The sequence below is a fragment of the Anomalospiza imberbis genome, chromosome 6 (genome assembly GCF_031753505.1).
Source record: "Anomalospiza imberbis isolate Cuckoo-Finch-1a 21T00152 chromosome 6, ASM3175350v1, whole genome shotgun sequence".
In the NCBI taxonomy this organism is placed as follows: Eukaryota; Metazoa; Chordata; class Aves; order Passeriformes; family Viduidae; genus Anomalospiza; species Anomalospiza imberbis.
Window position 1 is genome coordinate 6623966 of NC_089686.1, and position 16777 is coordinate 6640742.

The window sequence follows — 16777 nt, forward strand, 5'->3', positions numbered from 1 at the left end:
TGAGGCTTTTTCATCTGTTTATGGCCCTGAAGATAAAAACCTCTAGAGAAAAATTAAAACAAGGCCTAAAGCCATTACAGTTCCATTTTAATAATGAATTTCTGTACACTGACTCGTGCATGCATTATTTGTTGTAGTTATTGCTTGTTTTCTGTATTAGCTTAGGCCACAAGCTCAACTGCATAAATGTTAACACATTTAGCAGTTAAAGAGCTTTAATTCAGCATCTATCTACCATATTTATGTTCTCTCTCCTCAATCAGTTTTTCAAATTTTAGCTGTAGTTGAAGAATTGTACCAAAAAATGGAAATAAATCTCCCTGTCAAACAAACATTTAAAATGGCATTAAAAAAATTACAGCCCAGTTCAAAAGGTAGCATTTAAAAAAACTCTTAGGGCAGGGTTTAAAAAAACATTTATTAAGAGCCATTCCTTGCTTTCATATAAGTGGCAAATTTGTCACCAGCTTCAGCCAGAGCAAATACAGAACTGCAACCAAGGCCTGCAATGGGTTGGAACTGCCCAAAGACTGAGGTTGGAAGGAAGCTTGTGACAGGGGACATCCCAACTGGCCCAGCCCACTTTGACAGGGATTTGCACCAATGCTTTTGGATGACATTCAAGCCGTCCTAAAGCCCCCATCTCTAAAATAAACATCCACACATGGTACTGGAACTCTAAGACACCTCTCCACCAACACAGGACTGTCTTGCGGGTAAACCCCAGCAGCTCAAGGCCACCCTCCTGTATTTGCACAGAGCATGATCTGCCTCACTGGGTGATGCCTCAGGTTTTGGCTTTTATATTTTTCAGATTCTGTGCTGCTTTAGTGTGTAGTTCTGAGCTTCATATTAGGGGTTAGTAAGCTCTTTTCACAGAGTAGGGAGACAAAACAATTCCTTCTCTAGCTGGGGACCAAGGACAAATGATCCAAATCTCAGGCCCAAGAGCACAAACAACATGGACTGAAGAGAGGAAAACAAGAAGGATGGGGCTTCATGGGCTGGAGCTGTAATTGGACAATTAACTCCAATATGCAAATGGAGCAGAACTTATAAAAGTGTGAGACCCCTGTGACTGGTCATGCATTTTGTGACCATTTTGGTTCATCTGGGTGTAGCCCTGGCTGGGCTCTTGTGCTGCCCAAGGTGGATCCATTGAGGCCTTCTAATAAATCCCTACTTTATTCTTTAACTCTGTCTGGCCTCTGCTCTAGGTCAGCCTTCTCAAGGCACCAGGGAACAAGTTTCTAAATGAATCCTTAGTTAAAACAATCCTTTTGAGACAGACTACAGTGACTTACCTCATCCACATTCTCAAAGGCATTGATGATGTCATATGGTAAACAGGACAGAAGATCAATCACAAACCACGTCTTCAGGTAGTTCATCCGTATGAGCTTGGGATCAGATATAACCTCTCCCCCAGGGCCAACAAAGGTGGTGTGAAAGTTCAAAACAATGTCAACCAGAAAAATAACGTCCACAACGCTGTCCAGCACCAGCCAGGCAATGTTGTTCTGCTTTGTCTTGAAGGACACGTTATATGGAACCATGATTGCTGTGTAGAAGGTTAGAATTAAGATGACCCAGTCCCAGGTGGTCTTAAAAGCACAATAGTGGAGTATAATGTGTGGTGGAGTCTTTGGAGCTTCTTGCTTGTACTGAGGAAGAATATCAGATCCCAGCTGGAGAACCTGTAAGAGGCAGAGAGGCAAATGTTACTGTTTTCAGTGAACAGGATCCAGTGAGGGCTCTTACAGATTTCTGTGAGCAGCAGCGGAGATGGGACTGTGCTCGTTGGACATTGCAAGGCAACCCACAGTTTCTAAATAACCTGATTTATTTAAGGTGTGTGGAGGCAGCTATCACTCAATGAACGGGAGGAGCATGGCATCTCAGGATATTCCTGCAAAAAGGGAGGTCTTTGCAGATGGACTGAGGGGAAACCATGCCAACAGCAAAGGAAGAGAGGCCCCATACAGAGGTTTTGGGTACTACCATGCCAGCGTAGGCTTTGTAGTTATGAACACACAACCATAGAATGGTGTACGTTGGAAGGTACCTAAAAGATGATCTATCTCCAACCCTCCTGCCACGGGCAGGGAATCTTCCACTACATCAGGTTGTTCCAAGCCCTATACAACCTGGTCTTGAACACTTTCAGGGATGGGGCAGCCACAGCTTCTCTGGCAGCCTGTTCCCGTGCCTCACCAGCCTCACAAAAAGGAGTTTCTTCCTAACACATAAACTAAACATGAACACTCATTCAGATTTATAATAGTTTCAAGACTAATTCTTTGTGCCTGACCTTATTTTAAATCACTGCTGAGACAGAGCAACACCCTATCAAAGGTGAAACAGACCCCAGCCTTGCTGGCCGACTTCCTAAAATGAGGCATCACGTGCACAACCTCTGCCTAAAACCCTGCCAATGTTGCACTTATTTCGTATTTTCTTCAAAAAGTTGTTGCTCCCATAAGCTCAACATCACTAGTGGGTTCTCCTTTATTTCCTGTAATTACTTCTCATTTTTTCTGCATAGGACTATAATCTCCTGTATGCTCACTGCTATAAAATTGTGGAACTGGAAACACTGCAAAAACAGAGCCAAATTCACTTAAGGCATTCCCAGCTAATATAATTACCTCTTATCTCAGTCCAACACAAGAAACAAAAGCACAAAGGAACACACTCATGGCAATTTATTGCACTGACAACTGAAAGATCCATTTGGGGATCCATCTGGGGATCTGATGTCTGTATGGGATAAAATAAGTAATTACAGCAACATTAAAACTCATTTCAGCCCTACACCTGCCCCATACTAGGGGTGATACACCATATTTCCAGGGACAGTTGGATTGAAAACAGCAGCCTCAGACGAGTAAAGTTGATGAAACACAGGACCTTCCTCAATGGAGAGGAGTAAATGGCTCTGAATAAACTGGATAACTAGGAATATGAACTCAAGTACCACAGACAGGGATTCTCCATTAATTCTTCGCAGTCTTGTCTTTTAGATGCTTTTAAGAGAAAGCTGTTACTGAGATCAGACAGTAAAAATCTGGCTGTACTGAAAATCTGTTCTCCAGGAAACACCAAGGGACAACAACAGCAGCCTCCCTCATTCTGTGATGGGGGATGTGGCTTCCTAAGATGTCAAATCTGGGACAATGTCAGGCTGAAGGGATGCAACCCTGCTTCTGCCTACCTGGTCCCACCCTCCCTAAGTCCATTTTTAGCAATCACAATTTGTAGGGAAAGTCAGTGGAGCTGACAAAACGAAAAACTAACTTGTTACATTAATTAGCCACTTTTTTTTCCTACAGGGTCAGCAGAATTGCACAAATTTATCCCATGGCTAGAAAAGCACTGCCACTACCCAGGCAGCAGTGAGAGAGCAGCAAAGACCTCCAGGAGCCTGTGGCTGCTCCCTTTGCCAACAGCCTCAGGTCACACCAGCCCCAGTGTAACACAAAGGCCTCTGTGGAGTGGTGTGGTCCCAGTGGCACTTGTCAGAGACAAGCACAGATGCCAAACCCTGGTCAGACCTATAAAAACATCAAACTCCAGGTGACCCTCCCCCAGTGCCCAGGACAGACTCACTGTCAGCACTTCTATACTCCTATAACCACTGCAGCACACTGAACTTGGTGGATCCATGGCGTTTTCCCTGGAATTAAAGCAGCAATCAACACAATCATTTTCTCACAGCAGCCTTGTGAAAATTTCTTTCAAAGTGAAAATTTTCACCTGCACTTAACACAGCATTTTGGCTTTGCCTCGTAATTTGGTTATCTCCAGGTATCTCTTTGGACACATCAGTTTCTAACACTTCACTGATAAATCAGCACTGGGACTTCTTTCCCTGGTTTCTTCAGGCCTGTTTGTTCCCTGCATTGTTCACTGGGGCAGGAGATGGAAATGTCCTCACTAAAGCTGGAAAAATAAACTACTTAGTGCTCAAGCAGAATGCGATTAACATATGCTTGATAGTTCCCTGTGCCTCTGGTAGTGGAGTGCTTGGGAGCTCCCACGATACTGTAAAAGCATAATTATTATTCTTAACATAATCTCATGCTGAGTTTGACATGGTGAGTGGGTGGCAAGTGGCTGTGGAGACCACTGAACTATAATGATTATTTCTTTCATGCTGCATGGATTTTTAATCACCAAAGAATACACAATATCTTTGTTAGTCAGCTGCATTCACCACAGACTGTCTGGATTATTCCTGTGTACAGCTAATAAAAATGACTGGTAACTGTTAAGTCTGATATGGTGAGCAGCACATTCTGCAAGGGATGAGCTATGAAGACAATGGTCCTCCTCAGATACCGAAATACGGAAAATGGGGCCTGTACAGCGATGGTGAACCCCCCCTCAGTCTGCCTTCTTCACAGCACTTTGCCTACAAAGCACTTTCCGGCCATAAACTACTTTTAAGAGAGGAGTTTGCACGCTCTCCAAGCAACTACCGCGGAGTACAACCTCATCCCAGCTATTCCTGAGCACACCTACTCCCTTACCTGAGGTTTTGCTGCTGCCTGATCTAAATCTCCCTTGCCATTTTTTTTCCTCTAGCTATAGTTGTCCTGGTGAACAATTTCCTCCCTCATTCTATGCAGCTGCTTTGGACTCCTTTGAATATTGTTTTTATATCTTCTCCAGTCTTCCCTTCTCCAGACTAAACCAAGAATGGCTGTAACTGGACTTACAGGACACTGAAACGTCATGAATTTTAAAAAGCATGAGGTGTCAGTAATCCAGCATTTATCCAAGCTGTTGGTATGGGATCATTCAAGGGAAAACGCCACACTGCCAACACTTGAAAACTGTGGGTTTCCATTCTGATAATTTGAGATTTTTATTATCAAAGTTCACTAAAACCAGAAAGGTAATGAAACCAGAAAGGTAATGACATTTAAAGCTGCTATCAGTTCTACAGGATAAGTTCTCTGGCACAAGGGCTGTCTTTTTCAGTAGCTCATATATTTTGACCCTGTATTTTTGACCAATTTAGTTTTCATTACCAGTGGACATGAAGATGAAGGCAGTACCTCTATTTCCTAAGTTAACTTGAAAGTATTCACTTGTTGCACCACCTTCACTGTTAAGGAGATATTTGCAACCTGCCAAAGAGTTCATTTCATAAGTTCTGAAGATAAAAGTGATGAGGGAAATATTGTAGGAATGGCTTTGCAGGAAAGTCAAGATCAGGGTATATATGCAGGCCATGGGGACCCAGACAGGGATGCTTCCAAAGTGGTTTCTCAAACAATCCCATTTTTCCAGGAGAGGGACGCAAGGACATCAATCCTGGTTCCATGTCACTGTGAGACAGCACAGTAGAGAAGCACACTGTACACCCCTAGTTAAGGAACAACCTGGAAGTCGAGGACTGTGTGCACAGAAATAGTGTCATTTAAGTAAAAGTGACCTAGAGAGAGTGCTTTTATGACCTGTCCTAAAAACGTGGGCTTGCCATGTGGTGCTGCTTTGCGACGAGTGGAGGCGAGGCTGAAAAAATCAGAGTCAGGGAAATATATTTCTCTAAGAATATCCTTTCCCAATGGGAATTAGGGTGGGTTTTCTTCCCCCCACTCCCCAGGAAGGGAGGTGGCTGGTGTCCACCCCACTTACTTCAGCCAAGCGGGAGTGCTTGTGCACCACCTCAGCCTTGTTCATCGGCGTCAGCTGCTGCAGGACGCTCCGGCTGTTGGTCAGCGCCCGCGTCAGCCGGGCAAACTTGGTCCAGCCTGCAGGAAAAGAAGGAAACCGTGTCAGAAATCACATCAGAACTACTCAGGCCTCATCCAGTGCTAGTAAAGCTCCTTTCTGCTCGGCAGTATTCATTCTCAGACCTGAATGGTTTCTCTAAATTGCCGCACAGAGCAGCTTCAGGCTCCGGGCTTAAAGACCTTGCAAAAGAGGAAAAATGCTGCTCCTTCAAGGCAACACAGGTAAAAGTGAAAAGAATCAAAACATTCTTTCTTCTGCCTTCTGGAGACATTGTGTTAGAGGGATGATATCCTGTTTTCAGCCTTCTGGGGACATTCTCTGCTGCTGAAATCTAATTCTAAGCCACTGAAATTCAAGCAAAGGCTTCCCAAACCTGCAAATCCTGCTGAAGGAAAATCCTTTCCACCTACAGAAAGGCTCCTGCTGATTCAGGACCACTGGAGCAGCCCCAGAAATCTGATCCTTAAGTCTTTACTGGTTTTTGCCCCAGCTAAATTCAGGGACAAAAATAAACTGGAAAAAAAATTTAAAATATTGCATCAGCAGCAATGCTTCAAACTAAAAAAAAAAAAATCATTAAGCATTTAGAGTCAGATTAAGAACTTGATTTTAAATGGCATTAAGTAATAAATTTAGCTATTATACTAATGATAAACATCTGCTTTAATTGTAGCCTGGAACCCACACACTGAGCTGCCCATGAGGAACATTTTCCTGCAGCACCCAGCAAGGAGCAGTTTGATACTGACAGCAGCACCAACCCAGGGACATGTCAGCAAGTCATTCCTGCTGGAAAAACACTCCAGTATTTGTGATGGTGTGGATGCATCAGTGGATGGGGTAGATGAGTACAGCAAAGAAAACACCAGGATTTTCAGGAGTGTAGCACCTCAGTATTGAGCAGGAAAACTGAAAATCCAAGTATCTTTAGGAAGGAAATATATTCCCAAGGACACGGAAGGAGATGCTGAACATTCAGTTTAGCCAGGTATAATGTCATTGTTTTATCAGAAAGTTGAGGATAAAATATCAAACAAGTTACAGACAGGAAAGGGGTTCAGGAGAAGGTTTAACTTTAATTTAATTTGAATGCTGAGTAGGTCAAAATTAGGGAAAATATTCATATCTGAGAAAAGAAACACAGCATTTCTACATTAGAATCATCACAGAATCACAGAATGGTTTGGGTTGGAAGGGACCTTCAAGACCATCTCATTCCAATCTCCTGCCATAAACAGGGACATCTTCCACCAGACCAGGCTGCCCCAAGCCCCATCCAGCCCGGCCCTGAACACTCCCAGGGATGAAGCAGCCACAGCTGCTCTGGGCAACCTGTGCTTATTTTTAAATGCCTTTTGCTGATAGGAGCCAGGGACTTGGAATATTAATGGAAGCACTGAGGGAGACGAAATAACGAGCAGGGAACAGAAAAGACAATAAAACTTCAAGAAAAAATGATGTACAAACTTGGCTTTGCCATTTACCACATACATATCGCATTCACACAAATGTAAATCCATTGTTCATCATTTAACAATCAGAACAGCTTAAAATACCATGACACGCCACCAGCACTGCACAAACATTTGTGTCTGGCTATTTATACATGACCTCAAAAATGCACATAAAAAATTCACTGGGAAAAGGTAAAAAATAGAAGCATTTTATTAACTTTTCAAATGTAAACTTTAAATGTGAGCTTTGGATATGTCTCATGCTTCTGGAGCTTACAGAGATATTCAATTAGGAATATGCACTTTATTTAACAAGGTCAAGGCAGACTGCAGTGATCTGTGAACTATTAATTTCTAGAAAAAAATCCTTGTGCTTTTCATTTTCCTAATTGTCTATAAAACTGCAGGAATGAGACAGCTTTAAGACAGAAGTCAGAACTGTTCTTTATTTTTCTAAACCAGCAATTTCAAAGACCAAGTGAGCCTGGTAACAGCATTGTGACAGCTCTGCCCCAGCATTTCTAGTAATTGCTGGAGGCCACATTGCCCGCAGGTGATTTATTTTGGGTCACTGCAAGCACACAGCAAGAACCAGGGAAAAAGAGCAGCTCTCCTCCTAGAAGGTGTTCACTCACTTCCAGACGTGGGCAGGTACTCACACACTCATGTATTCAGTCATGGTCCTCTTCCCCTGGAAAAATATTTCCCTGTGGTCCATAAGGACAATTATGGGCCACTCCCCAATCTTTATTTTGTCATCCTGCCTCACAGCTGATACGAGAGTGATGGAAAAGTGCTCAGCAAAAACAAAACCACCACAGACAAACTGCTGGGTACAGCCCAAATTTGTCACATCTGGGTGTTGTCAGCTACTCCAGCTCCTGACAGGGACATGGGGATGTCCAGCACGGAGAAGTGAAAAGCCCTGTACCTAAGGAGGTACAACCCCATGCACCAATCCATGCTGGAGAGTGGTTTGGCAGAAAATGGTGTGGGGATTCCCAGAGGATCAAGTTGAACGTGTCCATGGTGGAAATTCTTGGCTGAATGAGACACAGAACTGCCAGCAGGTCCAGGAGAGTGATCTCTCCCATCTCCTCCTCATTGGTGAGGCCAGCTCCTGCACTACTGTGAGGAGGATTTGGAGAAGAGTCAGAGGCTGGCAATGACAAGGAGATGGCTTCATGCACTCTCTAGAAATCCCCTGTCATGGTGCTTTGCAGGCTGAAAGATTCCTCTCATAAAAATATGGGGTTTAAAATGCCTCTCTTATAAAAGCAGAACTGGTGAGAAATCCATTGTCACTGTTCTAGGTAAGAAAAGCATCTGTCCTGCATTAACCACAAGTGCAGAATTCCTGGGGAAGTTAGGGAAGATGGAGCAGTAAACTGCATACCAGACAACAGCAACCCTTTTGTTGCAAAAATAAAAAGGAAAGAAAAACTAAGATTTTTTTTCAAATCCTTCTTTACCACTAGTGAGATCATCAATGTCATGTGAAAAAAGAAGCCACACATTTTAGCATTCAAAGTTACCCCTCTGCTCATCTGCTGTGACCTCTTCTTTTCACAGGACAAACCATTTCATTGTGTCCTTTCTCCACCAAGACCAAAGCTTTGCTTTGTGGCAGAGCAGACCTTCTGCAAAACCCTTCCAGCCTCATTTAGAGACTTCACATTTTCACTTTTCTTTCAGCCCTGTGAAGCCCATGATTCTGGACACTGGAAGCACAGAATACAATAACATGACTTTTTTTTCTCCAACTCAGCACGAAGTCCAACATTATTTTACCTGCTCCAATCTACCCATCTGCAATAGTGTGAAAAAAGTACCGGGTTCTTTTGTTTCCTATTTACAACCCAAGAGAACTAAAAACACAGCAACAGCAAGATGCTGGGTTATGAGTGGGAAGGTGAAAATGTATACAGGCTGCCTTGTGTCTGAAATAATCTGCACAGGGTACACTTCTCTCTTTCTTGACCTTGTTGTAGACTAGACAAGTTCAGAATTATATCTGAAACCAGTGTGTATGTTTAAATAGACCAGGGAAAATTTGCATAGCTGCCTACTGCTGTCAATGTTTCTTCAAACGATTCTCTCCTTTCTTTTCCTCTTTAGACAGACACTTGAAAAGAATGATAATTTTATCCCAAGTATTAGTGACCGTCTGTCCTCACAGATATTTTCAGTCTGGAAAGAGTAAAGGAGACGCACAAATAGCAGGTGCAAGAGGGGCAAAAACAAAAATGTACTTATGAGAAAATGCAACACTTTTGATGCTCTCTTCAGCTCAGCTGGATTGCATCTTTCTTCCACATCACTGCCTGAAAAATAGCACCCTGAACTTGCACCACTGCACTCAGGTTCTTGGGAAAAAAAGCATCATCATCAGATCACACACCAGATCAGGCCAGCAGCTGCTTCTTACAAGCAGTTAAAGTGGGTGTTCCACACAAAGATGTGAACCACCTCGAATGGAAAATTCTGGAGTATCATATAAATAAAATGATTGTTTCCCCTGGTTCTCTTTAATTACTTTCTTATCCAGGCACAAAATAAGAAGCATTTGTTCCCCTGTTTAAAAAAAAAAAAACCTCATGACCTGCATTCATTCTATTCATTCTCAGGATCCAAAGCAATGATCTCTTAAACAGGAACCTAGCAAAATATTTGCCTGTTTCTATCCATTATTCAAAGTAAAATTACTGCATTCTCAGTAAACTGGAGGTTTAACAGTTACAAGAACAGGACATGAAGAAGGCAAGCATGCTGATAGACATGGCCTAAACTACTCTCTGCCTTGGCCCAGTTGGAATGCTGCCCTTCCAAGCTGGCAACTTCCTTCTTCCTCCATGCATTTTAGACACAATTAAATATTTTACATCCACTATTCTCCATGCCTCTTGCCTTAAACCAGACTGCCAATTTGAAAGCCCTCTGACTGTGGGTCTAACTGAGACAGAGATGACTTTGTGATGTCCTTCACACAACAGCTGAGCCAGAGGTTTCTCTGAAGAGAAATAAAAACAGGAATACCAAATTAATTTTTTAAAAAGGTATTTTTTCTAAACCTTAGATGCTGTGACACTAGTTGAAGCTGTTGATGTTGTGACAGGATGCCTGGGGGAGTGCAGGAGCACGGGCGGGAGGTAGGGAATAGTCAGGTGAAGCAGACAGAGCACCCAAACACCTCCTCAGAGGTAGGAAAAGCTTTCCAGAAGGGTCTGAGGAGCTCATTCAGCCACTCAGCGGTTTATGAATGTATAGATTTCTACACTACTACAGCAACTACATGGCTCCTGAGGGGGAAATGGTATTTCAAGGTTAGAGCTCAATCCTTCTGTCCCTCTACCACCAGGAAGTCCAAACTATCCCACTCGCTACAGCACGTGCCTTTCCATCAGCTCCTCCTCCAACAACAGCAGTATTATGCCCACACATCCTTCTTCCTGAGATCCCAAATCCATCATTCTGTTTTACACTGGACAGCTGGGATGGGCACAGCTCTGTGCCAGCTGCTCTGCACAAGCCTCCCCTCCACTGCTGCACTCACTGCTTTCTCTGTGTGCAAAATCCTTTCCAGACTCATTTAGAGACTTCACAATTTCACATTTCTGCCAGCTGCACCCTTGCACTGCCACAGGGACCTCTCTCTGCCCTTCTGGTCAGCATCCTGCTCCCCAGCAACACACCCTGCAGATGGATGCAGCACACAAACACCCCCAGCCAGCTCCAACACTGCTCCTCTTCTCTGCTGCCTTCCCTGGGCAGGAAGAAACACCAGCCAGGTCCAAAATGTTAATGCAGTGTATGGCAGAGCATAAAAAAAAAAAACAGAGTGAAATGTGTCCAAAGAAAGTGCAGCAAGGGAGGCTTCCCCAAGCAGAAGTGATGCTGGAATGGATGAGACAGAATCATTGAATCGTTTAGGTTGGAAAAGACATCCAAGACTCTTTCCTAAAGGTTATGTGGAGACAAAACCTTGTAATCAGAAGGATTTCCAAGCTCACTAAGCTCACAAAACAGAAAATATTTTCAAGTATTACTAACTGCAAGTGATAAAACCTTTAGAACTCTCACCATAATTTAATTAAGAGTTGAAAATTTGCAGTCTCTCTGACTGGGTTTGCGTACAGTTCCACATGTAGAGCTAACAACCCAGCCAGCAGCCACACTGAAAAAAAATTATTTAGTTCTTAAACTGCATTGTGTTATTTTAAAGATAAATTCATACATCAGAGTTTATGAAGAGTTTAAAATCTCAAGGTGAAATGTTAATGTCCTTTATGGTGCACTTGCTCTGAAAAACCTCAACATGACTAGTTCCCCTAATAAAGCATTAATGTAACTCTACTGAGTTGCAATTAACCTTTTTGTCAGGTTTTGTCTGGTCTTAAATAATGATGACTTTAAATCAGTATAACAGGGAACTATCCCCTACCTTAGACTGCAGGGAATACACTTGGGTTAAGAATTATATTCTGTGTGAAAAAAAAACAATTGCAGAGGGCAATTCCAGCACTGCTTGTGCTGATTCCTGCCTCCAGGAGCACAGGGAACAGATCCCAGCCATGGAAAGATTGTTCTGATCTCATCGTGAAGCACAAAACAGTTAACATGCAGAATGCTTAAATAATATATAATTTATGACTTACCCACAAGAGCAAAGAGTGTTTTGCAGTGCTAACTGCTCAGAGTTAGGGAGTGTGGAATTCAATTGGTAACACAGAACATCCTTTGGCATAAATAGTTAGCATGTATAAATCCAAATTATTTCTACACTCTCAAGCAGTAAAAGCATGACAATGGCTGGATGTTTGCTGTTTATTGCAGGCAAAGTAAGTCTGAAAGAGTTCACTGTCTCTTTGAAAAACTTGATAATCCCAGTATTGGGTTTTTAGAGACAGAGGGGAATAAACAGGATTCCTGACTAAACAGATTAATAGTCAAACAATGTTCAGTCATTCCCATGGTGCAGTAAAAATATTTCTGGACTTAGAGTCTATTAAAATGAAATTCAAAATATTGGGATAAATTTCTGGAATTGAAACTCTGTGTGTTCCGCTGTCTGACAATGCACTGCACTCCTGGGATAATTTTTACATCCAACCTCCCTTCTTGCTCAGTGTTGTCTTCCCAGTTACCATCCACCCACTGCAATTGCTGGAGAGCTCAGTATGGATGAAGAACTAATGGGTAATCTTGGGCATATCATTTTACCTCTCTGAGCTTCAGTTTCTCCTCCTTAAAATGAAGGTAATGCTAATTACCTAATTTGCAAGCCATTTTGAGATCTACTGATAAGGAGAGCTAAGATTTATATAACTCTAGACTACACTAGGCATACATTTTAAAATTACAGAATATTTTTTAATTTAATTCTCAAATAGCCCTAAATGTACAGTGCCCAACTTCTTACATTTCACTTTTCTGCAAATAAGGCTAAACTTTATACACAAACACAGGGCCACTGGGGAATTAATTCCCATAACTGTACAAAACCAGGTGCAGATTTTGGGAAGAAGAAGGGGAAAAAAAGAAAATACTAATTACTGTAAATGTCAGTTAACTGGCTTTTTACAAGTCGGTCAGATAGCAAAGTGCTCATCCCATCCATCACCTCTTCCAGGTTCTGCATTTGAATCACCCCAGAGACACAGAGAGGCCAAAGCCTCTTGCACAGCAATCTTCACCAAATTGACCCTTGTGTGACACTCACAACGAGATATTGAGACCACACAGTTCAGTAAATTACAGGTTAAATGGGTGAAGAATTTATTACTTGGCAAGTATCAAACAAGGAGCAGTGGAAAGTAGTTAAAATTTATTACTGGGATCCTTCTGGACACCAGTGGCCAGGCATCCTATTCAGTGCTTGCCTCCAGGGTTTGAAAGTCCTTATAAAGTGACTGATGGAAGTGTCAAATGACAGGAGGATTAGAGGAATGTTAAAAGCACTGAGGACAGTCAAAGAGGATGATGTGCTTGATGACTGAGCACGTGCCATGAAAACACGTTTTAAATGGAAAACAGTCATCCAGAGAAAAGCAATGAAAACTGTAACTCCAGCACGGGAGGGGGAAATGTCCCAAGCAAAGAACAGGTCTGAAAAGGATCCAAAGGTCTTGGTAGATGAGCAATTCAGCATGTAATCGGCTTTGGCAAAAAGTCACCTGCTCCTTGGATACATAACAGTAAGAACCGGGCTTGGATGCTGAGCAGTGAGCAATAATGAGGAATTAGCTGGAAACCCACCTGGCCACAATAATTGCTGCAGAAACTCACTGGGGACCTGGGAGGCTGAAATCCAGGCCACCACAGCTTCATCCCTACTGCTGCCAATGAGCTGGATTAAAGGGCAACTAAAATATCCATGTATCTGCCATCACCAGACCTCCAAATTCAGTCTAGAGAGAGGTTTAAGGAGCTGAACTCATTTACTTTATCAAAGGAAGGCACAGTGATGAGCTGATTATATGTGTAAATGCCTTAGTGGGACTTTCTTAATACCGTGGGGAAAAAAGACATAAGAAGGTGCCACTGCAAGAAGCTGAAGCCAGGCTAATTTGACACTTCTTTAATGCCAAAAGCCTAACGGAGAAGCACAAAACATAGTAAGTAATGTAGTGGATGCTCAGCCTCTTCTAAATCAATCCCGGATGCCTCCCTGGAGGGGATGATTTAGTTACACACAAGTTCATGGGTTCAGCAGAGGAGCAACTTGGTGAAGTGGAATGCCCTCTGTTACACAGATCAGACTTTTAAACTGCACTACATTCATACTTATTATTTTAGATTTGCCTAATGATGAGTGTTCAGTTTTCTACAAACAAAGTGTATCCATCTACAAACAGCTTCTGCTTCAAAGATCAGCTTCCAGTTTAATTCAATCTCTCACAGGGTTAGATTTCATTTCAATGGGATTTCATTCTCATTGCACATTAAACTTCCAGAAATTTGCAGACAGTTAATGTGCATCGATGGGTTGCTGACGGAGCACACAAAGGGCTCCAAAGACTCTATCAGATTCAGAAAAAAAGTACTTCATTTCTGTGAAACTAAACAACCCTGGATATGGAAATTCCCTTTTCTTCATCACGGTGGGTCTCCAGCAGCAATAAAGCGAAAAAGGATACAGAGGGGGAAGAGGCAGTGAAAATAAGGCCTTGGAGCATCACTCCTGAAAGTGAGGAAGCAAATCTCTCTGTGACTGTTCAGCCTGTGCAGTGTCTGCAGAAAGTGCCAGCAGCACGCCACTGAACACATAACAGGGATGGATAACAGGAATGCTTGTCCTGCAGGAACAGGAGAAAAGCAACCTTGGAAGGTCTTCCAGGTTACTGGCAAGCTGTGCCTATCCCAAATGGATGGTTTAAAATACTACCTAAAATAGTCTTTTTTTCCTAAATATTATCTAGCTAAATTCTAGAAGAGATTATCTCTCAGCAGCATTGCACTGAGTTTTCTGCTCTTGGCACTGAAAACCCACCTGGTGTCCTGGCAAATGCTCATTGTGTCATATCCCCCTCCCCCACCAAAGTCCTTTCTCCCAGCCCAGGAGTCCCTGATTGCTGCACTCTAGACCCAGGGGAGAATGGAGAACTGGAGGTGATATCCTTGCTGCCTGGAAGGGAGGGAAACTGCAGATCACAGCAAAAGGAAGCAGCATGAGAACAAGTGGGTCTCTATTGTGACCCTTGTTATTACAGCCACAGAAAAGTGCAATAAAAACATGTTAAGGATATCCAAATTGTAACCTATTAAATTACTGTGATGGATTACTGTCAAGCTGATGTACTCAACAGGGTACACTGTGCTTCAGCTAAAGGTAGAAACCTTATTTTCATGCTCTAATCCCTCCACCCACTTCCTCTATTATCACCAGGATGGATACCCCCTCAAGGAAAAAAAGGTTCCCATGTGCAACTAGTTATATATGCTTAATATCTTGCACTTATTAAAGATAAAAAAGGATCAGAATTATAGGCTTAGCAAGGATTAGCAAGCCATAAGTGCATATTTCTGCAACTACTACACTTTTTATAGCCCTGTCACACTCTGAGATAGAGTTGTATCATTATGTAGAGTTATATAACCATAAAGAGTTATATCACTGGAAGTATTACAGCATTGTCCCAGACAGACTTGATTGTCAGAGTCTGGCTCTATCAAGTGAAAAGGGAAAAAAAACTTAACCAAAACAACTTCAGGATCTTGCTGTGCCATTTCCCGATCCCATCTGTTAACAGCACACCGTCCTGAGTTGTAGGGGGCTCGTTAACACAACTTTGCATCCTGATTCTACATCCCTTCATTATTCACTAGAACTTCCCCATCACTACAGATGTGACAAGCCTGATGTTTCACTCCACAGAGACCCGAGATAACCAGTGAGGATCCTAGCCAACAAAAAATTCTAAGTTTATATAGAGGCCATGTTTTTTCTTCACTGATGATAACAAAGGGAATAAAACCATTGCGCAACTAGGTGAAACTCCACTATTAACCAAAATTGCTGATCTTTTGGGTTTTTTTTCCTATTCTTAAATTTTTTGTTCCATAGAATCTACAGCACTCCTGGCTTCAAATGGTGTTAACATTTTAAGTGGCCCCATTCACCCTTCTAATAGTTAGGGCCCAGAAAAATGGCTTATTTTTTTTCCTGACAAATAAACAGAAGATTATTACCACTGTGTGTCTTTGGAGAAATTGAAAGTCTTCAGATGTTTTTAAAAGGCCATTGGGTAAAGACAGAATAAAAGCTCAGCAAGCTGATAAAAGTATCCAACTGTGACCTGACAATGGTACAAACATTAAAAAAAAAAAAAGAAAAGATCCTTTGGGTTTTATTTGCCTAAAGAAAATACATGATATGATCTTTCATATGCTTGTGATGATGGCTTTCCACCTCTGCTGTGCACAGCCTCGAGCCAGGAGACCTGGGGATCTGGCCCTCTGCCACCACAGGTGGGACCTGCTGCTGGCTACTGAATCCAGATCAGACAAATACTCCTATTAGCAAAGAGGAGCAGGAGAAAAAAAGGAGAGATCAGACAAGCACAGCTCCTTAACCAGAAAATAAAGCACTGGCCCAGTGACAACCAAGGGAAGCCGTGGCCTCCTTCCTCAGCACGAATTCTCACACCTCTTCTTCTTCCACACTGCCCCCATCCACAGCTCATCAGCCACTGGCTCAGGAGCTGGGGCACTATAAATCCAAAACCAAACCAATGGAGGGGCTCTCTCCATCCTCCAGACCTCCACAGCTGCCAGTGGCACCTTCAATCAGACGGGAACACATCAACCAGGAGGCTGATCCTTCCTTCTATCATCATTTTTGCTGCTTCTGCTGGAGCTGCTGGGGTGGTTCAGACACTTTTGACTGGTTAGACACTTTCTGAAGTAATTTTCCATTTACAAGGAATGGCTTTACAGCACTTTTTGGTCACTGTTTCATTGCCATACATCATAGGTCTCCCACGCACCATCCAGCAATAATAGACTGGAGCACAAGTAACAAGAAAACAAGTCAGTCCAGTCTTTAGTCAACAGTTGAAGGCCTGTACCGTCTCAGAAAA

General features: G+C 42.6%; 1 protein-coding gene across 1 annotated transcript in view; it reads right to left on the reverse strand.

The window, feature by feature from the left end:
• The window catches only part of KCNH5 (potassium voltage-gated channel subfamily H member 5), a 148945-nt gene that overhangs the window by 104895 nt on the left and 27273 nt on the right, over nucleotides 1-16777 (reverse strand). The window contains exons 5-6 of the mRNA XM_068192164.1: nucleotides 5647-5762; nucleotides 1305-1697 (exon numbers count right to left, since the gene is read on the reverse strand). Of these exons, the coding sequence (XP_068048265.1) occupies nucleotides 1305-1697; nucleotides 5647-5762 (509 nt within the window). The remainder of the gene's footprint in view (nucleotides 1-1304; nucleotides 1698-5646; nucleotides 5763-16777) is intronic.